The 26,344-nt window shown below is 45.4% G+C and overlaps 1 protein-coding gene across 2 annotated transcripts in view; it reads right to left on the reverse strand.

Annotated features, from left to right (window-relative positions):
• Positions 1-26,344, reverse strand: part of RRM1 (ribonucleotide reductase catalytic subunit M1) — a 241,352-nt gene that overhangs the window by 85,801 nt on the left and 129,207 nt on the right. For both annotated transcript variants that reach the window (XM_029601937.1, XM_029601936.1), the window contains exons 4-7: positions 24,539-24,639; positions 17,208-17,267; positions 16,311-16,350; positions 1,792-1,954 (exon numbers count right to left, since the gene is read on the reverse strand). In XM_029601937.1, the coding sequence (XP_029457797.1) occupies positions 1,792-1,954; positions 16,311-16,350; positions 17,208-17,267; positions 24,539-24,639 (364 nt within the window). The remainder of the gene's footprint in view (positions 1-1,791; positions 1,955-16,310; positions 16,351-17,207; positions 17,268-24,538; positions 24,640-26,344) is intronic.

Consider the following 26,344-nt stretch of genomic DNA (forward strand, 5'->3'; position numbering starts at 1 on the left):
GGGGCGCCCGCAGAGGTCCCCACCCCATCGGAGATGTAATCCCAGAAAAGTGTGCCCATATTGAGGTGAGAGCACCTTGAGTCACAGCAAACTTTCCCACACAGCGCAGGAGGCGCCATGCTGGCAAAAAAGCGGCCTGAAAATAAAAGTGGCCTAAAAATAAGCCTTGCCTGCAAGTACTGCAGGTGGCGCTGTCCGGGTGCTGAACAAGATCTCCTAGCCCCAACACACATGAAAATTCGGGCAGCACAAACATGCTCACTTGCATCAAATTCTCACAGACCACCGCCCAAAGGCTTAACGCTGAGACCTCAAACAGCCCTGACGCACATGACAATTTGGCCCCGGTGACCTCGAGCTGCCTGCCGGCAGCAAAACTGAACTCCACCAATGGAGCACAAGCTAAAGCTGCTCCGTCTCTTTTTTTTTTTTTACACACAAAGCAATTAAAGGGCCACACAGAAGGGAAAGAAACAAAAAACAAAAAACTACACATACACACCAAATACTTCCCTGCTTCTGCGAAGAAGGCTGAACCCAGGCCGGCAAGAGACCCAGAAGGGTTGAGGGAACCAGAATCACCCCCACCTCTGAAAATAAGGGCAGAACTATCCCAGGGATCACCAACCCCCTACTCTACCCGAGGGATGGCCCACAAAGGAACTTAACACCTCGGTGAGCTGATTTTTTTTCTCTAAAAACATTTTTTGGAAATTCCAGACTGCAGGTTTGCACCTCTACCATCTGCTGGAGACGAAGAAATACTGAGGGACTGCAAGCGACACTCTCAGCTATGTAGCAATGCCTCAAAGTTTTGTTCTCTGCCTCCATCCGCTGGTAGGGGGTACGAATAGGAACATATGACATACAAGAAGGCAGTCATATTAACATAGAGAGTTTCTACAAGTCTGACCAGTGCAATCTCATTCAGCTGTAATTATCTCTTTCTTCATCACCACAGACTAGTTTGGTTTCACAGAGCTGGAGTATCCCATTAGACTTATTGTCTTAATAAAACTTGTCTGCCTCCGTTTCCATGAGCTTATCAAAAGAAAAGGCACATGGCGGTTAAGGACATTCGCAGAAATGGCTCAGACATGATCTATGCGACCCTTTCCTTTATTTCCTTCTAACGTGTTGGAATGGACGCTAGGAGGAACAAGCTATTAATTTGCACATTCATTTATTTATGACAGGTCTTGCTGCAGCTGCTCCAGACCTAGATCCTACATTGTACAGAAAATGTAAAACATGATTCAGGCACAGCATAAAACATAAGAATTTTAAGCAGCTGGAAGATGTTATCCAAATTAACCCCCATTTAAGGGCGATGGCATATTTAACTTAGTATAACAGCTCAAGAATTCTGAGTTGGGGATTACTCTGCACTGTTTGGCAAGCTACCCTGCTCCTTATAAGATATCTTTATTTTTCTATTACTAGCTATTGGTATTCAGTGTTTACTAGCCCTCCTACGCAGCCAAGTGTGCGAACTGAAAAGCATGAAGCAGTCAATCTGTGGCCCCCTACTCCCATACCATAACCCTGAGCAAGCCACACTACCCCCCATGCTCAGACTGAAAGGACTCTCCAGTAACTCCTACAAAACCATGTGGCTTATGTTCAGTGCTGTATATACTAAAAGTTGCTACATAAGCAAATAAACTTTACAGATAAAATGCAAATACATTATAGCAAACATTAAAAGCATCTTCTAGGGGTCAGAGACTGTATTATGTATTATAATATTATGCCTTCCTGAACACCAGCAGCATGCAGCAGCCAGAGTACCTGGATAGCTGGGGTCGGTTGGTCCCAGCATTGAATAGCGTGGGTGAGGCATGGGTGAACCACTTCTCTGACAGGAGGTTGTAGGTCTCGATGGCAGCATCAATGTCAGTCTTATGGATCCCGACAGACACCCTCATCAGCATGTGCTGGGGACGCTCTGCAACTAAGCATAAGAGATAAGGACGTAAGCAAGGTCACCATTCACTCCACTGCTCAACACACACACACACACACACTCCAAACGCTACCTGACAAGTTCCTTACCTCAAAGTACGGCAAGCCAGTCCACAGCAGGTGGAGACTGAGAACAAAGATTCGCTGACGTCACCTTCATATAGCTCTGCTCAGGCACCAACCAGCATTTCTCCAAAAGCAAACTGTGGACACTAACCACTAAACTAACAATATCATTGCATCCTACAAACACTAAGAACATAAGAACATGCCATACTGGGTCAGACCAAGGGTCCATCAAGCCCAGCATCCTGTTTCCAACAGAGGCCAAAAACCAGGCCACAAGAACCTGGCAAGTTCCCAAAAACTAAGTCTATTCCATGTAACCATTGCTAATGGCAGTGGCTATTCTCTAGGTGAACTTAATAGCAGGTAATGGACTTCTCCAAGAACTTATCCAATCCTTTTTTAAACTGCACTCAACATCCTCTGGCAACAAATTCCAGAGTTTAATTGTGCGTTGAGTAAAAAAGAACTTTCTCCGATTAGTTTTAAATGTGCCCCATGCTAACTTCATGGAGTGCCCCCTAGTCCTTCTATTATCCGAAAGAGTAAATAACAGATTCACATCTACCCGTTCTAGACCTCTCATGATTTTAAACATCTCTATCATATCCCCCCTTAGCCGTCTCTTCTCCAAGCTGAACAGCCCTAACCTCTTTAGTCTTTCCTCATATGGGGAGTTGTTCCATCCCCTTTATCATTTTGGTTGCCCTTCTCTGTACCTTCTCCATCGCAATTATATCTTTTTTGAGATGCGGCGACCAGAATTGTACACAGTATTCAAGGTGCGGTCTCGCCATGGAGCGATACAGAGGCATTATGACATTTTCCGTTTTATTCACCATTCCCTTTCTAATAATTCCCAACATTCTGCTTAACCCTGTGGATTCTTTTTTTTTTTTTTTTTTTTTTTTTTTAAACAGAAACACTGGACTCTGCTCCGCTAACAATAGTCCCTTCGGATAATCAGAGTATCTTAGAAGAACAGAACTCACTTTCCCAAATTTGTGGGAGTATCAGGTAAGAATATATTTCACCTTCCTCTTCATCCAGGCCACAGGATGTACTAAAGCTTCTCCCCCCAAAGGGTGGGAAGCTGCCTGAGGCTCAAACAGTACTGCCCTAGCAAAGGAAGAATCCTCCCGTGCCACCACATCCCGTCGGTAATACCTGGCAAATGTATGCAAAGACGACCACTTCACCGCTCTACAAATCTCTGCCGGAGAAAGCAAATGCAATCCTGCCCAGGAAACCACCTGAGTCCACTGACTTGTATCGGAATAGGCTTCCAGGAATCCACATAGGCTGCTGACACTTCAATGAACCACCATGCCCTGAGAAGCTGTCTCCCCACTTTACTCCCCAATGAAGAACAAAAAGCCTATCCGATTTCCGAAACGCATTTGTATCCGCTAGATAATGCAATAGGTGCCGCCGCATGTCCACTGGCTGCAATTTCCTGTATTCCTGACCATCCATATCCTTATCCAAGGATGGTGACCCAACCAACTGGTTTAAGTGAAACTCCTAAACCACCTTCGGAACAAAGGCAAGTACTGTCCGAATATGCACCTTATCCAGAGTGATAATCAAAAAAGGATCTCTGCAGAACAAATAGCAACCCAAAACATCTTCAGTCAGTAACTGCAAGGAAATACCCCGGAGAGGACGAAAGACTGGACCTGCCAGAAAAGAGAGAACCAGATTCAAATCCCACAAGGGTACTAGGAAACACAAGGGAGGTCTAAGGTGTTTTACTCCCCTCAAGAACCTAGATATGTCTGGGTGAGAAGAGAGCAGTCTCCCCTATGTACAGCCCCAATAACACCACTCTAGCAGCCAGCTGCACCTTCAGCATGTCAAGGCTAATCCCTTACTCAGCCCTTCTTGTAAAAATTCCAAGATTAAGGGAACAGGCGCTGAAGCAGGCAAAGACTACTCCGACACAAATACTCAAACACCCAGCAAACACAAATATTTGCCAAGGAGGTGGAAAACTTGCATGCACGCACAAAAGCATTGCCATCACTTCCCCTAAGTAACCTTCCTTTAAGAGCCTAGACCTCTCAAGGGCCACACCGTAAGACAAAACAGGCTCAGATTGTCGTGAAAAATTGGTCCCTGCCGTAACAACCCCCTGTGAAGAGAGTTCCAAGGGTCCCCCATCAGAAGGCGCAGATTCGCATACCACTGCTGCCAATCCGGGGGCACAAGAAGCACCACACCTGGAGGTTGCGCTATCTTCTGCAACAAACAGCCAATCATGGGCAATGGCGGAAACACAAAGAGTAACTGCTCTTGCAGCCACACCTGGACTAAGACATCCACTCCGAGAGCTTGAATATCCTTTGTTAGACTGTAAAATCTCTCCACTTTCACATTCTTGCAAGTTGCCATGAGATCCAGGAAGGGACACCCCCAGCAATCCACGATAAGATGAAACTTTGGGAACCAGTTCCCATTCTCCCGGATCCAACTCATGACGATTGAGATAATCCACCTGCACGCTGTCTACTCCTGCTATATGGGAGGCTGGAAATGAAGTTCCGCCCACAGCAGGCCATCCATTTCTACAGAGACTTGTCGACTTAAGAGTCCCTCCTTGGGCATTTAGGTATGCCACCACAGTTGTGTTGTCCGACATAACTTTCATTGCCTTTCCTTCTAAACGATCCTTGAACTGTCAATTGATGGTCCAAGTCACCTCTTCAGGAGTCCACTTCCCTTGTGCCACCAACTCCTGACAATGTGCTCCCCCAGCCCTGGAGACTTGTATCCGTGGTGACCACCAACCAGTCGTGAGTCTCCAAAATCCATTCCTTCTTCTAGATGCTTCCTTCTCAACCAGAGAAGCTTCCGCCTCACCTCCGGCAGCAAGGCCAGCATCACATTGTACTCCTGAGACTGGGTATTCCATCGAGAAAGGAGACACAGATGCAGAGGATGCATATGAGCACGCAATCAAGATACAACCTCACAGCGCAGACTAATGCATCCACCTTAGGAAAATGGAGTTGCTCCCTTGCTTCAGGGTCCATAGGATACAATCCCACTAAGGAGCAACCATGTTTAAAATTAGTCTCAGGTGCGCTCCATTCCAAAACCTATCAGCTCCTGGACGGTATCGTGCAGAGGAAAAAAACCAGGATACCTTTGCAAGCTGATCATTACAGGGTTCCGCTTCAGATCTTAGGCCGTTGCTGGCAAGATCTCCCACCCAAGGGCTTTCAAGGTCTGTTAAAAGCTGCAGCATAGTTCTACGAGACTCAGCATCTGAGGAAATCTCCCCTCTTCCATCAGGATCCCCCCCCCTTCCCCCCGAGGAATCCAACTCCCCATCTGAGTCTCCTGAAAGGAAAATTGGTTCTTACCTGCTAATTTTCGTTCCTGTAGTACCACGGCTCAGTCCAGATGCCTGGGTTTTGCCTCCCCTCCAGCAGCTGAAGACAGAGAAGTTTTAACAGACTCTGCCCTAATCCCAGAGGTGCCACCTACAGTCAAGTCAGTATGAGTCAGTATGAATCAGCATCTAGAAGGAGGAATGGATCAAACCCCAAACTTAACTATATACACATAACATCCGTTTGGAACTGGCTCACTAATCCCAAGTGGGAACAGAACCCGTTGAATACTGAGAACAAACTCAATCTGCAGTCCCCCCCCCCCGTCCCCCCAAAAAAAACAAAGAAATACTGAAGCGGCGGACTCTCCATTACCTGCATATGAATTGGGAGGGACTCTGGACTGGGTCCATGGTACTACAGAAATGAAAATTAGCAGGTAAGAACCAATTTTCCTTTCCCTGTATGTACCCGGATTAGTCCAGACTCCTGGGATGGGATCCGGAGAGGCCCGCTCGGAGAATCCCTTCTCCAAATCCCCCGAAACCCAGTGCCTGGACATCCAGCCAGTAATGTCTTGCAAAAGTATGTAACGACTTCCAAGTAGCCGCTCTGCATATCTCCTGAGGTGAGATCTGTTGGCACTCTGCCCATTCCACTGCGAACGAGTGGAATGGGCGCGAAGACCAACCGGAAGTGGTCTATTCTGTAACAAATAGGCTGAACTTAAAGTCTCCTTCAGCCAACGGGCGATTATGGCCTCAAAACCCACATTACCTCGTTTTGGACCACTCCATAACACAAAGAGGTGATCATAAGAACATAAGAAAATGCCATACTGGGTCAGACCAAAGGTCCATCAAGCCCAGCATCCTGTTTCCAACAGTGGCCAATCCAGGCTATAAGAACCTGGCAAGTACCCAAACATTAAGTCTATTCCATGTAACCGTTGCTAATGGCAGTGGCTATTCTCTAAGTGAACTTAATAGCAGGTAATGGACTTCTCCTCCAAGAACTTATCCAATCCTTTTTTAAACACAGCTATACTAATTGCACTAACCACATCCTCTGGTAACAAATTCCAGAGTTTAATTCTTTATGTCATTTTACAAATTAAATATTATAATTTGTATATAAGAAATACATGGTTGTACAGAGAAAGAAAAAAAAAAAGAAAAGGTTTAACATAACTAAATCACAGAAACATAATACAGACTCTGTATCCATTTAACCAAAAATCATTTTAGACAAGGGGAGATCCTATGTAAATAAGAGAGAATTATCACAACGTTTAGATACAGGAAAAAGCCCTAACGCATAATTCCAGCTTTCATTTAATTTAAACTATATTGGGAGTTTGGATCATGGACTTTTTCGCATCAAGAAAAACTCTTAATTGTTCAACTGAAAAATATATATATAATTCTGGATCCTTTTTCAGAACACACTTGCAAGGAAACTTTAACATATAGGAATAACCTAAATCAATCGCAGCTTGGCTTAGAGTTAAAAAACTTCTACTTTTGCTTGCGTTGTAGGGGCCAGATCCGGAAAAAATTTTACTGTCCCACTCAAATTGAACTGGAAATAATTGAAAATACTTTTTCATAATAGCTTGAATGTCCATCCTAGTAATAAAAGACACAAGTAACGTAGCTCTGTCCATTATTTCAATAGATGAACTTTCTAGGATTTCAGTCAAATTTTCTTGTAAATTTGGTCTGTTGGTGGCCCAGATTTGGGTAGAAAACAACATTTGTTGATAGAAGGCATATTTTCCTGGGTGAAACCTAGTATTTCTTGAAGGAAAGTCTTTAATGTTGTAAACTGTATTTCTCCCAATACCTTGGGGAAATTTAAAATCCTTAGGTTTAGATGTCTGTTACAGTTCTCCAGAGTCTCCAGCCTTCTATCTAATGCTTCCCGGTCTTTAACTGTTGCAGCCTTAAAATTCATATTTTCCCTATCCTTCCCTTCCAAAACAGAGACCTTATGATTTAAGACATTAACTTGAGATTGAATTTCTGTTGTGACTAAGTCGTTTTGGGAAGTCGAGTGGTCCAGTTTAGCATTTAAAGTATTGACTGCTGCCATTAGTCCAGCCATTAAATCCCATATAGTATCAAGCGTGACTACTTCAGGGCGTATCGGGATTGCTAGGGGTGTGAATTCAGGGGGTTCTCCTTGCAGCAATTGCAGGTTTGCCGCTGGTGATCTCCCCCCCACAGCCCCTGTCTCCAACCGCGTACCTGAAGTTCCAGCGTTGTTGTTATTATTCGTTTCTCCCGGTGCAGCTCCTCCTTGCACTGGGGTTTCGGTCACGGATCCCTTCTCTGCAGGTGACCCGGATGTAGTACTCTCAAACTGCGGTTCGGGGTGGGACAATGACCCGGCTCTGAAAGTAGGTGCTTGCCTAAGATCTGGCCTCAACGAAGTCTCCTCCGGTAACAGCGGTCCTCTCTCCCCGACTGATACATTGGGCTCCTCGACTCGCGGGGTTTCTGCTGGAAGGCTCAGAAAACGTGTAATCTCCTGCTGCATTATCGGTGAAGGCAGCGGTACAGTTGGGTACACACGTACCTTCCCCTTTTCAGGCATTGCTCAGACGGTAGGAAAATTCAGAAAACGGCAGAGAGTCACTCACTCTGAGCTGTGCGTGCGGCCATCTTGGATCCCGCCTTGCTCCTGGGTACTCAAATTCCAGAGTTTAATTGTGTGTTGAGTAAAAAAGAACTTTCTCCGATTAGTTTTAAATGTGCTCCATGCTAACTTCATGGAGTGCCCCCTAGTCTTTCTACTATCCGATAGAGTAAATAACAGATTCACATCTACCAGATATCTCAGCAACACCCTACGTACAGCTAGCTTTTTCAAGTCTCTAAACAACGGATCTGACCGGTCCACATCCGAAAGACAGCAGTTCCACAGATTGATTCAAATGAAACATCGAGACTACTTGCGGGAGAAAAGAAGGAACCGTCCTTAAGGATACTCCGGAATCAGAAATGCGCAAGAACGGCTCCCTGCAGCTCAGAAACTCTACGAGCAGAGGAAATAGCAACCAGAAAGATCACCTTTGAAAGATGTAACATTAATGTCGTTATTTTTAGCGGCTCAAAGGGCACATCAAAGAGCTTTGAGCACTAAGTTCAGGTTCCAAGAAGGACAAGGAGAGTGAATTGGAGGTAGCAAATGCTTCCATCCCCGAAGAAACAGAGCCACATCCGGATGAGTAGCTAAAAACACCCCTGAATCATACCATGTTAAAACAGAGAGCTACTACCTGAACCCTTAGGGAGCTACACGACAAACCTTTTGGTAATCCAGCCTGCAGAAAACCCAGAATAGACACCGAAGCTCGGGTAGGAATGACACTGCATTGCACACACCAAGCCTCAAACACCCTCCACAATCTGACATATGCCAGGGAGATGGATGGCTTGCGGGACCTCAAAAGAGTAGAGACTACCGCGTCCGAATAACCTTTACTCTTCAGACGCTGCCTCTCAAAAGCCATGCCACTAGACAAAAGTGATCCGCCTCTTCCAAACAGACGGGTCCTTGATGCAGAAGTGCCGGAAATTCCCGAAAACGCAGGGGTTCCGCTATTGTCAGGTTGAGCAGATCCGCAAACCAAGGCAGTCTCGGCCACTCCGGAGCTACGAGAATTACCTCCATCAGGTGAAGCTCTATTCGCCTGAGCACGATCAGAGGCCAAGGTGGAAACATGTACAGCAAGACGGTTAGCCAGGGAAGAGCCAGGGCATCCATGCCTTCCGCTCTTGTTTGTTTATTTATTTATTTGGAGATTTTTATATACCGCGGTACGTAAAGGTCTACATCACCTCGGTTTACATTAAACAAAAACTTAGCACAAGGCTTGTCTCTTGTCTCTCTACGGCGACCAAAGAAACGTGGAGCTTTGGCATTCTGGAACGTTGCCATCAGATCCATGGCTGGGCACACCCCACGTGTCGCAGATTAGATGAAAAGCTTCGTCTGCTAATTCCTACTCCCCGGGATCGAGGTGGTGTCGATTAAGAAAGTCTGCATGGACATTGTCGACACCTGCTATGTGAGACGCTGCAATGCTAAGTAGATGCTGTTCTGCCCAGGCTATCAACTGTTGCGCCTCCACCGGTCGCCTCTTGGTCCCCCCTTGGCGATTGATGTAAGCTACTGTTGTCACATTGTCTGACAGCACTCTGACCAACTTCCCCTGAAGGAGTGGAAGGAAAGCTTGTAACGCCAGAAACACTGCTCTGGTTTTTAGACGATTGATCTACCACTGTGATTCCTCCAGAGACCATAGTCTCTGCACTGATTTCTGCAAAGAAACCGCTCCCTAGCCGGAGAGACCGGCATCCGTGGTAACCACTGAATACTCGGGCATTACCAAGGAGATTCCGTGGGATAAGCTGTCAGAGAGGAGCCACTAAAATCGAGACTGTCCCTCACCGAATCCGTTAGAGGAAGGGGCAGATGAAATTTATTTATTTAGCATTTTTTATATATACAGAGGTATAGCATAATTGCCTTCACTCCGGTTTACATATAGAACTTGTTACATTGAAAGATTTTTAAACTTTAAATTTAACAATAGTGGGAAATGGCATCAAAAAGAAGAAGTATGAACAAAAACATAGTGTACACAGGGTAGGTACACTGAATAGATAGACAGAGATAACTGAGTTCTTCATAAAAGGAGGCATCAGTAGCTTGAATCAGGAGAGATTGTCCAAGGGGAATAGTGAAAGTTGGCAGTTTATGGGATTATAAATTAAAGTCATTGAGAGCTGTCCTTAAGAGTATGGTTGAGAAGCCAGGATTTTAGGTCTTTTTTGAAGGATTTTAAGTTTTCTTGCGCGGTGAGGAAGTGGAGTAGCGAATTCCATAACTTAGGTCCAATGATGGAGAAGGCTCTGTTTCTGGTGGAGGATAGTTTGGCATTTGGAAGTGAGGGAATCACAAGTTGAAGTTTACTAGATGTTCTTGTTGTGCATTGAGAGCGATGTATGTGTATAATGTCAAAGGCAGTGTAGTCTGCTTTGTAGATTGCTTTGTGGATTATTGATAGAAAAAAAGAATTGAATTCAAAGTTCTATTGGGAGCCATTGTAATTGGTTGAGGACAGGGGTAATGTGATCATATTTGCTTTTACCCGTTAGAACTCTGGCAGCAGCATTCTGAAGTAGCTGCAAGGGTTTCAAAGATGATTTTGGTAAGCCAATCAAAAGGGAGTTGCAGTAATCCAAACCGGAAAAGATGAGGGCTTGTAGTACAGTTTTGAAATCATGGGGGTGAAGTAGAGGTTGTAGGTGTTTGATTACTTGTAGTTTATGAAAGCCTTCTTTAATTTTTGTAGAGATGTGTTTTTTGTAATTTAGATCAATGTCTAACCAAAAGCCCAGGTCTTTGACGTTTTCTTTAAGTTGGATGAGGGTCTTGTCAAAGTGGAAGGGTGGTATTGTTTTTTGTCCAGGGTTTTTTCTGTTAATTAGGATACATTCAGTTTTGCTCATATATAAGCATAATTTGAGGTGGATTAGCATGTTTCTGATTGCATCAAGGTGAGAGGCTGCTTTTGACATGGCATCTTCTATCATAGAGGAGATTGGAACAAGGATTTGTATATCATCGGCATACATGTAATAAGTTATGTCAAGACTTGATAAGAGATGGCATAAAGGAATAAGGTAGATGTTGAATAAAATGGGTGATAGAGCCGATCCCTGTGGCACACCTGCTTCAAGGGGGATAGGGTTCGAAGATAAATTGTTGTAAGAAACTTTGAAATATCTATTATTAAGGAAGTAAACCAGCTAAGAGTTTTGCCAGCAAGCCCAATAGAAAATTGCTCAGAGACTGGATTCCACCGGAAAAGCAATGCCGATTGTAACGGATTATGTGCAAAGGCCCATGGGACTAACTCCAGAGTGGAAGTCATCGATCCTAGGACTCTGGGAACATGCTTGGAAGGCAAGTGTTGAAATCTGTCCCTGCAGCTCGGCAATGCGGTCCGCAGTAAGGAAAACTCTCCCCTGTTGCATATCGAACAGGGCCCCCAGAAATTCCAAGGACTGAGGGGGAATCAGCTGACTCTTTGCCATATTGACCAACCAACCGAGTGATCTCAAGAGGTGCAGTACCCTGTTGATCGATTGGCAAACGACCTCTGATTTGGCTCGAAGCAGCCAGTCAACCAGGTAGGGATGCACCAACAATCCTTCCGTCGAAGCTGCGCTGCTACCACTACCATTATCTTGGTGAATGTCCTAGGAGTGGTGGCAAGCCCAAAAGGTAGGGCTCGGAACCGATAATGCTGTCCCAAGATGAAGAATCTCAGAAACTTCTGGTGGGTGGCTCTGATGCTGATAGGCCTCTGAGGTCCAGCAATATTAGAAATGTCCCCTTTCGTACGAAGGCGATGACCGACTGCAGGGTCTCCATTTGAAAACGAGGTACTCTAAGACATCTGTTGACCTTCTTTAAATCCAAAATAGGTCCGAAGGTGCCTTCTTTCTTGGGGACCACAAAGTAAATGGAGTATCGGCCCCTTCTTCGCTCCACAGGAGGAACAGGTTGTATGGCTCCCAGTTTGAGAAAGCGTTGTAACGATTTGTATACCGCCTGCCGCTTCTCCATGTAAGCACATGGGGACACCAAAAACGTGTCCCGAAGACAAAAAATCTAAAGTGTAACCTTGACTTATCACAGTGAGGATCTACTGGTCGACGTTATTTTGGCCCATTCCTGGTAAAAAAGAATGACAGTCTGCCCCCCACGACCAGTACAGAGGAATGGACCAGCCACATTTCATTGTGAGGACTTAACTCCCGTGGCAGACTGGAGGTTGTTGGGCCAATTGAAACGTCTGCCTCGAAAAAAGACTGGGACCATGACTGTTGTCTATTCGAATTCTGCCGAAAAGAAGAACTGGTGGTCCAGGTGGTTCAGAATCTCCAATTTCCCCGGAAGCGAGACAGAGCGGAAAATGTGCCCCTGGATCTGGGCCTATCCTGCGGCAATCTATGTACTTTGTTTTCACACAGGGACTGAATCATGTTCTGCAAGTCCTTTCCAAAAAGCAATTTGCCCTTTACTTATGTGAAGTAAGAGAGCATGCCATATCAATTGCAGGTCCAAAATATTGGAACAACTTGCCACTGGAACTGAGAATACAACCGGATAAGAGACTATAAACATGGCTGTTCCAGCAAGCGTATGCAGATGAGAAATAAGCACAGAAGCAGATATATTTTAATAAGGTCTTTTAACTTCTACCTTTTTTATTACTTTTACTTTTTTATCTTTACTATGTAATTAGTTTTAAAATTTAGATATATATTTATAATATAGTTGTAATTTTTCCGTTTTCTGCCTATTTTAAATACTATGATTAATTGTAAACCGCTGAGATGGATTCGTCCACACTAGCCAGGTTCTTATGGCCTGGATTGGCCACTGTTGGAAACAGGATGCTGGGCTTGATGGACCCTTGGTCTGACCCAGTATGGCATGTTCTTAATGGTATATAAAACCATTTAAATAAAAGGGAACCCAGCTAAGCTTTGGAAGAAACATCCACAGACCAGTTTCTTAGCTATAAGAGTCTGCATGCCGAGACAGCAGAGACCATAGATCTGGCAGAAGTCCGCAACAGATCATAAAGAGCATCAGTGCTGTATACAATAGCCGCTTCGAGACAGCCGGCCTGATGAGCCTCCTCAGCGGAAAGACCTGTATTGGTCTGCAACTGCTGCATCCAGCTTAGGCCAGCTCTCAAAGAAAAATTGCTGCACATAGCGGCCCGCACACCAAGTGCCGAGACCTCAAAAATGTTAAGCTGGAGCTCCAATTTCCAGTCCTGCAAGTCCTTTAGGGCTGTAGCCCCCCGTGACTGGAATGGTGTTCTTTTTGGTAACTGCAGAGACCGCTGCATCAACCTGGGGGGACATGAAGAAGGTCTAATGCCTCCTCTGGCAGAGGATATAGCTTATCCATGGCTTTTCAAGCCTAGATCTGAAGTGTCCCATTCTCTGAATAGCAAGTCTGTGGCTGAAAACTGAAAAGGGAACGATGTGGTCGGACCCTGTAGGCCCAACACCACCGGATCCAGAGCTCCCAACCTGGATTCCTCTGGCGGTACCTCAATACATAACTCCTCCAAAATTGCAGGAATAAGGGGACCCAGTTCCTCCTTCCTAAAAAGGCGAACAACCTTCAGATCATCCCCCTCAACTGCATAGGGGCTCCGGAGTAAATCCTGCTGATCTGTATCTGCATCCACCCCCAACAGAGGCTTGGATGGCATAGCTTGATCATCCTGGTCTGACATCTGAGGAGCCACAGACCTTAAGGTGCGCTTTACCTTTAATGAGCCAGATGTACCTACAGTTTTGGACCCCTTCCGTGCCTTGGGAATGGGAGGATCAGCAGAAATTCTATCACCCACTTGCCTTTTTTCTGATTTCTTGGCCTTAAAAGCCTTGTGAAGCCACAATATCAATTCAGAGGAAAATGATGAAGAATCATCTGCCCCCTCAGAGCTGTCTTCTACTGCATCTGCGTTTTGCTCTTGAGCTCGGTGGCACCCCCCCCCCCCCCCCCCCACAAGCCATTTGCTGCGGGGATAACGGCGGTGGAAGAATCCCTTCCCCCCGTCGCGGCTCGCGGGCAGCTCAGAAGGAACCTAAAATGGCGTCCGTTCCCACGCTGAGCGGGAACGGATCAGGAGAGACTCCCGTGGTCCCAGAAAAACTGCTGAAGCCGAGCGAGTAGTCCCCCTGACCTCCCCAGCCGAAACGGAGGGACCTTCCCCCCTGGGGAGGCAGGAGGAACACAGGCCGTTGCGTGAAAGCCGCACTCGCGCAGAGCCGCAAACCCAGCAGTTTGCTCTCCACGGCATTAGAGCAGGAGCCCCGGAGCACTGAAAATAATGATCCAAAAAAAAAAAGAACAGCCAGTGCTAGACTGAACCGCGAAAGAAGCGAATCACAAGGGAAGGGAGAGCCCGATTGGCTGAGCAGTGAATATTAAAATTACCTTTTTTTTTTTTTTTTTTTTTTTTTTTTTTAAAAAGAACCTCACACTGACTAATACCAGACATTAGGTTTTGCGCCTCCACCATCTGCTGGAGACAGAGAAATACTGACAGACTGTAGGTGGCACCTCAGGGATTAGGGCAGAGCCTGTTAAAACTTCTATCTCCATCTGCTGGAGGGGAGGCAAAACCCAGGAGCCTGGACTGATCCGGGTAAGTACAGGGAAGGATCCTTGTCCTTGCCGCCTTCTCCCTCCATCTACATTCTCCTCTTCTTCCTCCTGGAAGGAGACAAGGACTCCCTGGACCACTTCTAGGTCCTAAGGAGGGAGGCTTCTGAAGCAGGCGATCCCTAGCCTCTTTCCAGGGAGCTCCTTGCCCCTGACAGAAGACCCTTAAAAAAGTCCACCCATGAAATAGCAGAAAGATCCATCCCCGGGGTAGGCAAAATCCTCTCAGAGCCCACTCCTGATGGTATTGACAGGAGAAAGGGCAGGGAAAACTCCTCAGCCACTCAATCTCTGCCTGTAAAAGTGATGGCCTCTAAGGTCCCTGCAAGGACATAGTCCCCTGTAGAGACATCCCACTAGGCTTCCACACACTGAGGACCTCCTGGGTCTCAGGACTCGTGGCATGCAGAGCAGATGCAAAGCTTCTTTCCATTGCTGCTCTCCGAATGCCATATCACACACTCTCTTTTCCTCTAAAAGCTGAGCAAATGAGTTCCACTGCATGCTTCAGCAGTTCCTGCCAATCAAAATGGCACCTTCTGCGTGTGGCTTTGCCAGTTCTAAAATTAGCCCTGTAGCCCTCCTGAAATCACGTGGCTCGGGCTCTGCTGCCCAACCTGCAAAAGAACGCACTGGCACCCACTTCCAGCACTGCTCGACGCGTGCACGTTTTTTCCCCCTCAAACTTTCCACAGACAAAACCGGCAAAATAAGAAAGGCAGGGAGAGGGTAGAGGAAAGAAAGCAGGACCCGAGAAGATGACTATGCAGCAGGGCTGAGCCCAAGGCCTCCTTACCCTACCGGATCTCTTCTGCTGCCCGGAGGAGGGCTTAGGGGGACAGCCTTCACCTCACTCCTGGTCCTTTTTTAGTTTGGTTTTTACACTTTTGCTTGCCTGCTGATATTGGTTCTCAGACATTCAACAGAGGGAAGGAGCTACTGCTTTCACCACAGGAGGTCAAACCGGCCTGTTCAATCCAGGCAGGCCAAGATCTACAAGCCAGGATGGAGACTGAGAAAAACAGGCTGCCTGGTGCCTGAATAGCGCTATATGAGGGTGACATCAGCGAGTCTTTGTACTCCGTCTCCGCAACCCAGTGATGTGGCTAGCTTGCCTGGATGAAGAGGAAGGAGGGAAATACACCACAGGTCAGACAAAAGGAAGATCATAAAACAAAAAATGAAATTATAGAGAAAACAGAGAGCAATCTCCTGCCAGCAATCAAGTTTGTACAGCTGATAGCTGAGAGATCATCTTGGTGCACAGAGTGCTGGTAAGGGCAAGGAAAGGCAATGTCCAGAGCTAAATATGTAAGCAGAATCAACTTGGGAGGGAGAGGCAAATGGTTGTCATCTGTCAATATCTATTATGTTAATATGAAAGAAAATAAAGGTGAAATAAAAGGCAAGTCATTATAGGTCTCAAACTCATAACCAGGGTAGAAACATCTCTAGAAAAAAAAAAAAAAAAAGGTACCAATCAAAATTCTTAGCAGCCAGGATGCTTTGGATGGGGGCAAAAAATTCTTTATACGTTTAACTCCTTCTTCATTTTGTAGGTGGGAGGCATGATGTGTACCTTTCCCTTCCCTACCCCCGGCTGCAGAATATTTAGGAGCCTGGATTTCCTTCCAGACCCACATACAGAACATCTGATAAAACTCTTACCTTTTCCATTAATTTTCAGTAAATAGGAGCGTTCCAGAGTCTAAAACAAGACCAAAAAACAGAGTCACCCAGAAAGCATAGCACGGCTGCCAGTTTTCATACCGGGCCTGAAAAATGCAAGTGCTTACAACAAAACTCGCTGCTCAAGTACAAGTGAAGGAGGCACAAGGTGAAGGGACTTGTCCAAGGTCCCTAGGATTAATACTCAGGCACATGGAGATTTAACTAATTTAACATGGGGTCGTGATAAAACTGATCACTAGTGAGCCACAGGGAGATAATGTGATTATCAAAAGTCAAAAGGCCACAGCTCTAGCTGGAGAAGTAAATATCCAGTTAAAGCAGCACACTGCTTCAGTTCCCTGATCACTCCTCTCTGGGAGCCTGAAATAAAGTCAAAGCAGTTCACAATGTTTTAACAAAGATTCTAGAAAGGGGCATTAGTAGTCCAGTCTCAAACATCAGTCTGAGCAAAGGAAGGGCAATGCCTTTAAAGCAGGAAAAAATGCTAAAGTAAAGAGATAAACAGTTCTACTCTAACAGGCAGCAATGAAAGAGCTATCCCACTGAGATACACCCGAAACTGCACACAATACAGAGTGCAATACGAGTATTACAGCGTGTCAAAAATACATACAAGTGTGCCGGTAGGAGCCAGCTACAAAGCATTTTAGTCCATTAATCACCTGAAGTGACTGAAACTCAACACAGCCAGGATGGATTCTGTCGTGCTGACTAGGTCTCCTCTTTACATATATTTCAGCATGTTCTGAACAGTGCCCAAATCTACATGCTACGTGGCAAGTCTTCACTGGATCAAGGTGCTCCTTGGAAACCTGCGTTTCTCAACTGAGAAGATGCAGGAAAATGGAGCACTTTCAGAAGGCAATGCCTTACCTTGAAGCCAAAATAGTTGTAGGAGAAATCTCGATCAAAGATGATAGCAGAATTCAGACGCTAAGGAGAGAGATAAAGATAAGTCAATGTGGGAAAAAAAGATTCCCAGTACTGGTCACTATTTATTATACAACTAAACTACGCCAGCTGCATCTGACCTAAGACTGCTCACTGCTGTCTCGCTGCATTTCTTATTTGGTAACTATGTCTCTAAAAAGCTACTTAAGCTCCAGTATACAATAAGCAAACTTCTTCCAGTGATCCTCTAGGTCTGAAACATTATTACCTGAACCTGACTTTACCAAGGCAAAACTTGCTCAGGACGCAAACGTTAACCGATGTGGCAATGAACAGTTTGCCCCAGCACCAGCCTAAATTGTGCTTGGGGCTTCCTGCCAAGGCCCATTTTTATCCTGTAAAAGGACTACCAATTCTTCATACTTTTATTGTAGATAATAGTAAGATCACTTACTACAGCACGCCTTTAAGTGGCATCTATATTTTTATGCATTTGTGATTGATTCCAATAGTACTGTGACAGCAGGTACATGGGCTCTAATGTCACTGCACATATACAATACAGCGATGTCGTGTTGGGCGCTGCAGCAGGTACATGGGTTCTAATGTCAGTGCACATATACAATACAGCGATGTCGTGTTGGGCGCTGCAGCAGGTACATGGGTTCTAATGTCACTGCACATATACAATACAGCGATGTCGTGTTGGGTACTGTGACAGCAGGTACATGGGTTCTAATGTCACTGCACATATACAATACAGCGATGTCGTGTTGGGCGCTGCAGCAGGTACATGGGTTCTAATGTCACTGCACATATACAATACAGCGATGTCGTGTTGGGCGCTGCAGCAGGTACATGGGTTCTAATGTCACTGCACATATACAATACAGCGATGTCGTGTTGGGTACTGTGACAGCAGGTACATGGGCTCTAATGTCACTGCACATATACAATACAGCGATGTCGTGTTGGGCGCTGCAGCAGGTACATGGGTTCTAATGTCACTGCACATATACAATACAGCGATGTCGTGTTGGGCGCTGCAGTCCCGCAGTGACATCAGAAGTCGAGTTTCCACTATCACAGTATTATGGAAATCAATAAGTTCCATATTAAATAAACCAGTATGGCTGCTATGCTAGTACATTTAATACACAAAATAAAGGTCAAAAGTTGTATATGATGCTTTTATATTGGACTAATTTAAATACCTTTGTGGCTAGTTTACCAGGTGTATATCTTGCTTTAACAGACAAATGTTAAACTAGATTTATGTATTTAGATTTTTAGTCACTTTTCAACACTTCAAAGTGGATTACATTCAGGTACTGTAGGTATTTCCCTATCCCCAGAGGGCTCACAATCTAAGGCCTGGATTTATGAAAATGCAGTAAGTATAGCAAAAGGGGCGTGTTTTATGCTAATATACAAGTTATCACTGTTTGCGCTACTTACCTATGCAAAGAGCTAAGTGAGACAAATAGCAATAACCTTTTCAGATTTAGCGATAGGTGCCAGACTGTTGTATTTCCTGCATTTAGCCACTGAGAGAGCGAGCAACTAGCCATAATGTCCTCTCCCTGGATAGGTATTTGTATCCCTATGGGAGACCCACCTAGTAACTGGAGGTGAGGTTTAGGTATTAGTGTAGGAGTTAGGGGCCGCTGTGACAGTCAATGTGAGATGTACAAACAGAACAGTGGTCTCTTGTGAAGATTGGATGGCCTTCGGAGTGAGGAAACTCACTCCAAGATAATATTTGGGCAATGATCTATCAACCTAGCTTGTTGTTACCCAGGTACCGAGTCCATCAAACTAGGTGGAGAGAACATTGCCCAAATATCATCTTGGAGTGAGCTTCCTCACTCCGAAGGCCATCCAATCTTCACAAGAGACCACTGTTCTGTTCGTACGTCTCACATTGACTGTCACAGCGGCCCCTAACTCCTACACTAATACCTAAACCTCACCTTGAGTTACTAGGTGGGTCTCCCATAGGGATACAAATACCTATCCAGGGAGAGGACATTATGGCTAATCTCTCTCAAACTACTCCAATAGGCTGTTCTAGAGACATCTCTACATGCGAGAAAACCTTACCGCCCAGCAACGCAGGCTATTGCACGGCTTAACGCGATTCAAAAAGGTGTAGTTAAAATCGACGTTAAGTCTGTGCGATAGCATTTCGCACAGTGGCATGCCCGGCCCACTCCCCACCCCCAACTCCTCCTCTTTTGGGAATTTGCATCGCACCATACGGTATGGTGCGATCGCATGCGTTAAAGACGTTTACGCATGCGATAAGAGCCTATCGCATGCGATAAGCCCTTAATGCATGGGAAAACACCTTACCGCATTTTGATAAATGAGGGGGTAAGTTTGTACCTGAGGGATAAGAAACAGCAGAGAGACTGTCTATATAATGGGACATCTGTATTCACATAGGCAGCCATGTTGAATTCTTTCACCCGCTTCGCCAGTTTTCCTTGTTTATCTACACCATGGAGCACAGTTGATCAGACTTCCTGAAAAAGCAAGTAATCTTCAAGTACCACACTAGATGCCGCTTGACATCCAAGGCATTCAACAGATGATAATCATGCTCATCTCTATCCCTGTCCAGCGTGGGCAGGGAAATAGACAGATACAAATGAAATGCCAAAACCACTTTCAGCAAAAAGGAATGCAGAGTCCCTCACTGAACTGTCCCCACAGTCATTTGAGAAATGGCTCACAGCAAGAAAGTTTGCAGCTCAGCGACCCACTGTGCCGAATAGATTGCTTCCAGAAAAACTGTTTAAGGTGAACAGCCGCAAAGAGCACAGTGGCCAAAATGTAGGATCCTCCAACAAGTGCAACACCAGATTAAGGTCCCAAAGAGGTATCAGTAGCAGCAAGGGATAACAGATGCTTAACTCCCTTCAAAAACCTGGACACATCTGGATTGGAAACCAAGGGCCCACCATTGACCCACTCCCTATAGAAAACACGAGTTGATACCTGCACCTTCAGAGTCAAGTCTTTAACCAACCCTTCCTGCAAAAATTTCAATATCAGCAGAATTTCAAAATTAAGAGGGTGAGAACCTCACTCTTCACACCAGCTCTCGAACAATCTCCAAATCCAAACTAGAGATGTAGAAAATTTCCTGGCCTGGTGGAAATCGCTGCAGAATAACCAAGCTTCAGCAACCAAGTCCTCTCAAGGGCCAAACCGTAAGACAAAACCGACCCAGGTCGTACAGTATGGGCCCCTAATGCAATAGATCCTTCCTGAGTGGTAGACTGAGGAGGACTGTCCCCCAGTAGCCACTGAAGATCAGCATACCATGGCCTCTGGGGCCAATCCAAAGCCATCAGAAGTATGTCGCCGGTCTGACTTCATTCTTCCGAATGACCCTGCCTATCATTGGATAAGGTGGTAAGGCAAACCTGAACGAGAGCATCCCCATCCACGTGTCTTTGTGAAAAAAGCCAGGCCTGCTAGATTTCTAACCACTGAGCCTCTGGACACACCCATTTCCTTGGCCGAGGAGATATCACGTCATCCGGCACTGGTCCAGGCCTCCAGCTGTGTTGCGTCAGGAATCTTGTCATGTGTCATAACAGTATGCAGACCATGTTGCTGGAGCCAAGGACCCTCGTACTAAGTCCCTGATGGCTAGAGACCAATTGTCCACAGGTGCTCCGGTATTGGAATTCCTTGTTTGTTCGCGGAGGGTACCTGCTTGTGAAACAAATCCCACTTTGCACGAGATAAGGAATCGTCAATGCTATTACAAACCCCTGGAACGTGCCTCGCCCTCATTGTGGGATCGATGCACAAACTCACAAGGACCACCTCCCTTAGCAAGTATACCAACCTTGTGACATTTAGCTGTTTGTTCAAAACCTGGACTACTACTTGATTATTACACCAAAAAAATTGTGTTTGTCCCTCAATATTTCGCTCCATAATACGAGGGCTATCCAGATGGGAAATAGTTCCAGGAATGTGATGTTCCTCTCAGACTTCAACCCAAGCGGCTGGCCAAGGCTCGGCACCATCACGCCCCTTGATAGAATACCCTAAAGCCCCAGCATCCAAATATATATCCAAGTCTCTGCTCAAGAGTGGGGGTCCCTGCCACATGAAGACACCATTAAATCCATATGGAGATATCCGCATGCAAAGCTTTTAACACCCTCACAAAGTGATGTGGCTTACTAATGCCGAATGTGGCAGCAGCCAGCCTCTTCAAGAAAACTCGCCTCATGGGAATTACTCAACAGGCAAAGTCTGTATGTTGCACCACCGATGTAGCACTGGAGGTAGATGCCCCTCCAGGTGACCTTGGAATGGAATGGGGGATCCTTCGCAGAAACCTTGCACAATTCACTGTGCCTCTCTGCACTTTGGGTCCGGCCAAGGGAACAAGGCCGACAGGTCAATGGGTGATGATGCATTGCCAAAATGCTGTTACTTATCTCCCTTTTCCATTACTTCTTCCCATTGGTTTCTTGAAGCGTTTTGTGACCAGGTGAGGAGCAGCACAGGATGAACAAACATGCTTTAACTTGAAGTCTTAGAAACTGTATGTTGATCTGTTGTACCGCCAACAGATGTCATGAACCTGTGCTGCCCCTGTGGCCTGCTTGGTCGATGAGGACTTCCTCAGTGCCCACACACACACTCCCATATCGCTTGTATTGCTTGTTATCTGCTTCAACCCACAAGCTGACATCTTGCATTCCCCCAGGACATGAACCATTTTCTTCCATCTTGTCCCGGAATCTCATCATAATTCAGCTAAGCCCAGCCATCTTATTCCTCATAGGCTTCAAGGATGTCTGCATAACTTAAGGGGCCATCCTGCCCCACAACGCTTATTCGCAGGAAGGTGCATGACCAACTTGTTTCTAGGGACTCTTCTGTCAACACTGTGTGCCACACCCATATCCTTTGCCTTCCCTTCTTGTGCCCAGATGCCTTCCTTCTGTGATTCGAAATACATTTGCAGAAAGATTAGTAAGTGATCTTTCTGCAAAGGGATCTAGAAATATATACTCAATTCAGAAAGTGGTGAATGCTGGGGGTCCTCTGGATGCCTCACCGGCTTCAGTAACGGGAGTTGAGGGCTATAATCAGACCTTGAGTCAGTCAGATGTCTACGAGGAGATACCACTTGTGCTAGAGCTGGTTCTACACTTGCGCTTGGCCTTATGTTTTTTTCTTGCATGCTGTCTTAGCATACACACCAGCCCTGGCATCCCCGCTTGACTCCCTTTTGATTTCACTGTTCTGGGCTGCCAGTTGCTGAGACTACAGCCAAATCTGTGGATTAAGCTATGACCCAGGTCCCTTTGGGCATCCTGTATAACTTGAGGTACGCCCGTCATCGGTGGATGCCCTGGGACCTACTGGACCCTTGGCACGGTGCTGCCTGAACTGGAATGTGGAACTTCATGTACTGGCTACCCTTTGGCTGTGTGAGATGCTGGCCAATGCCCCCATGGTGGAAAGATATGGAGATGGACCACCAAGGCTGTCAGATGATGGGAAACCCCAATACATTGCTAAACTGTGGGGACAAATGGCAGGGCCCCATCCAGCGACTGAGCCAGACGCACTTAGAACCCAAGCCACTATTTGCTGCCATGGCTGGTTTGAGTGCCTTCCTCCTGTACCAGCTCCATGTCAGTCTTAAACCCTCATCGACATGATCACCTCTGTCGTAGCTGGCCAGCTGTTTCCCCTTTCACCTCCGCCCAGTCTTGGCTCAGAATCTTCCTGCAGGGGTCACTTCCGTAGGTGTTTCATATTTTGCTTGTGAACACAAGCTGTGTTCCTGCACTGGCTCTGCCATATTCCCCGCATGTGGGAGGGGATGGTAATGCCAAATCTGCAGGCTGACAGTCATAATTCCTGTCCAAATGCCTCCACTGCATGCAGGTCCTCAGTCCCCTCCCCCACTGCTTCCCTCGAGACTGCTGAAAGAAGTTGCCACGCTATGGCAAGATTGTACTCGCAAACCCCTGATACATACAGCAAAGGTCAGCGGAATGCCCCATCACAGACAGACAAAGAAGATGCTGCGACTTGCAAGTGTCCCCACCCTCCGCCGTGACCCACCATGTGTAGTGTCTGCAGTTATTCTCCTACCGTGGGCCTGATACGTGAATGTGCTCGAGGCATGTCGAAAAGGAGCACTGAGCCGCCAGACAAAATCTCCCAATACTCAGTGAAGGCTGACCAGGAACAAGCAGGCCGAATGCACCTCAGTCGCAGCCCTTTAATAGAGTCATGATGTCATCAGCCTGCGACCGCTCCCCCTTCCCCTTTCCTCACCAGACCGCATCATTTGAGGAGAAGGGCCAAAGGAGAGAGAGCTGCACCAGGACTCTCATTGCACCTGACGCACTGCCAAAGTCCCAACCAACCGGGCCGCCACCCATGGTGCCCGGTTAATGGTGGGCTTCGGGCATATGGCACGGGCCCACGTATTTTGTTTAGATTTAGCTCATGGCGAGTTATGTACTATACCCTGTCCCCAGAGAGCTTGACAGAATATAAAATCTCTTCTGTGCCAGTCAATCACTTATAGTATATGGTCCCTAAAGATTGACATCACTGCTCTAATGCTAAAACAAAATGGATGTTCCCAACAGCAGCAGTGTATCTTCAGTAAAGTTCACTAACAACAAGACTAGTTGGATGGCTACAACCCTTCTTTTTCAAGTCCCAAGAAGAACTTTACGCTCCACAAACACTGGTCTCCTTGAAATTCCCTCCCCAAAAATATCCCTTCTCATCCCAACAAGACAACATGCTTTCTCAATAGCTGGCCCACTACTATGGAATACCCTTCCAACTGATCTAACTTGAATCATCTTCACACACTTTTTAAAAAAAAGAACTAAAAACATGGCTTTTTCAAAAAGCATTAACATGATAAAAAGAATTAACTCCCAAATTCAAATTATTTCTCATTCTCTCCTCTGACTTTATTTTTTTCTCCCTTATGTCTATTTCCGCCACTACTTTCTATTACATTGTAACATTTCTAACCTTTGTTATATGTAAACAGATGTGATGACTTTTGTTGAATATTGTATATAAAAAACAAACAAATAATTTGCCAGAGAGTCTAAGTTCTTGTTCAGCCTGGTGGTATTCATCTAGCTGAACAATCCACCAACTTAAATTTTGGAGGTCTCCTTTAAACTGTAAGACAGGACTCACATCATGAAACTTACTACAGAACAATAAAAGCATGTTTTAATTCTATCTACTTTAAAATGAAAAAAAAAACTCTACAGAGCATTACGTACATCTTTGTTGGCTAAGACAATATCTAGCGTTTCCTTGGAGACCATAGGGGAATGGCGTCTGTTAAGTGGATTCACGTAATTATAAAGATCATCCATGACATCTGTAAAACAGAAAATGCAAACATTTCTTAATGCTAAATAGTTGCTTTTTTTTTTTTTTTTTAATTGGAGTTTATAAGATTTTTAAATGAATGTAGTGCACACACAGTCCAATATATTTATTTACTTACGATTTTTATATACTGACGTTCATTTCAAAAAGAGATATCACATCGGTTTACAATAAGGTACAATAGGTAATTCACTATCCCCTAAAAGGGCTTACAATCTTAAACGGCGCCAGAACACCGGGTGCCTGCGCACAGGGATGCCACACACCATCACCAGCGGGCTCCCTGAAATAACTAACAGTGATGATAAAGACAGAAAGAAAGAAAAAAAGGTGAAAGAATCCATCTGGAACTGAGAGGGGAGGGGCGGTGTGTGATCCTTGATTGGGAGACCCGCCCCCTCTGATGTCACTGAGGACTGACACGGACGTTAAACGGCGCCATAACACCAGGCGTCACGCGCTGAAGGGGCACTCCCCTTCATGCATCACGTAGTGTTAGCCATTCCCCATGTTCTTTTATATCCCTTGTTAACAATCCCCATATTTAAATGTTTAATGTATTTGACAAAGGTAACGCATAAGTTCCTGTAAATTTTGTTTAAATGTAAACCGATGTGATATGTAAAATCGAACACCGGTATATAAAAGTAAATAAATAAATCTAAAATTTTTGTACCTGAGGCTAAGAGAACACAAAACAAAACCCTTTCCCTTCCTCTCAACAAGGGAATTTCTCAGAAAGGAATCAATAGAAGGACCTTAACATCCAAATGAAACTTGTGAATGCAACCAAAGGATTTACTCTTCTTCTCATAACAAAAACATAAGAAAAAACTTCCTAAAATAGGAAAAATATCAGCTGAGAACATGTTTGGTAGAATAGGGAAGGTTCAGAACTGGGCTGGCTGGATTCAAGGAAAGGAAATAAGTAAAATATATCCTTCCTTTTCATCCTGCCAGACCAGTCTAGGTGTATGGGAGGCACCCAAGTTCTCTCAAGCTGGTGGGAAACTGACAAACTTGCTCTCAAAATCTTCATGCCAAAAGGAAAATTCCTCCTCAGCTCAAACATCCAAATCAACAATACTTCAAGAGAGAATGCAATTAAGACCAGGTCGTCACTGCAGATTTCAAGAGGTGAAACTAAATGGAGCTCCTCCCTTGAGGCTGCCTGCTTCTACTAGAATGTGCTATCACACTCCTGGGCAGTAGCACTAAATGTCTAATCTAGAGCATCAAAGACTTAGAAGCTGCTTTGCCTTTCCTAGGTCCCCCGGACAGCAGAAACAGATGATCCAACTTTCTGAATCCACTGGTGACTTCCAAATAATGCAAAAGAATTCTCTCCACATTCAAACAATAAAGCTGAACATATTCATCCTGAAAAGACTTCCTATGAATAGGAGGACACTTCCTGATTAAGGGGGAAGGCCTTCAGAAGAAAAAAGTCAAACTGTACAAGTCTTCACAATCTCATCTGGGAAAAAAAATAACACTCAAAGGGAGGATTTGCAAATTTGAAATTTATCTTGCCAGACAGATCGCCACAAGAAACACTGCTTTAATAGTGAGAAGCTTGATCAAAGCCTCTCTCAAAGGCTGAAAAGATGAGGCCCGCCAAGGTGGTCAAAATCAAATTTCAAGAACGAATCGTGTCTCTCGGAGGTCTAATGTGTTGTGCTCCTAAGGAAACA

The sequence above is a fragment of the Rhinatrema bivittatum genome, chromosome 5 (assembly GCF_901001135.1).
Source record: "Rhinatrema bivittatum chromosome 5, aRhiBiv1.1, whole genome shotgun sequence".
Classification (NCBI taxonomy): Eukaryota; Metazoa; Chordata; class Amphibia; order Gymnophiona; family Rhinatrematidae; genus Rhinatrema; species Rhinatrema bivittatum.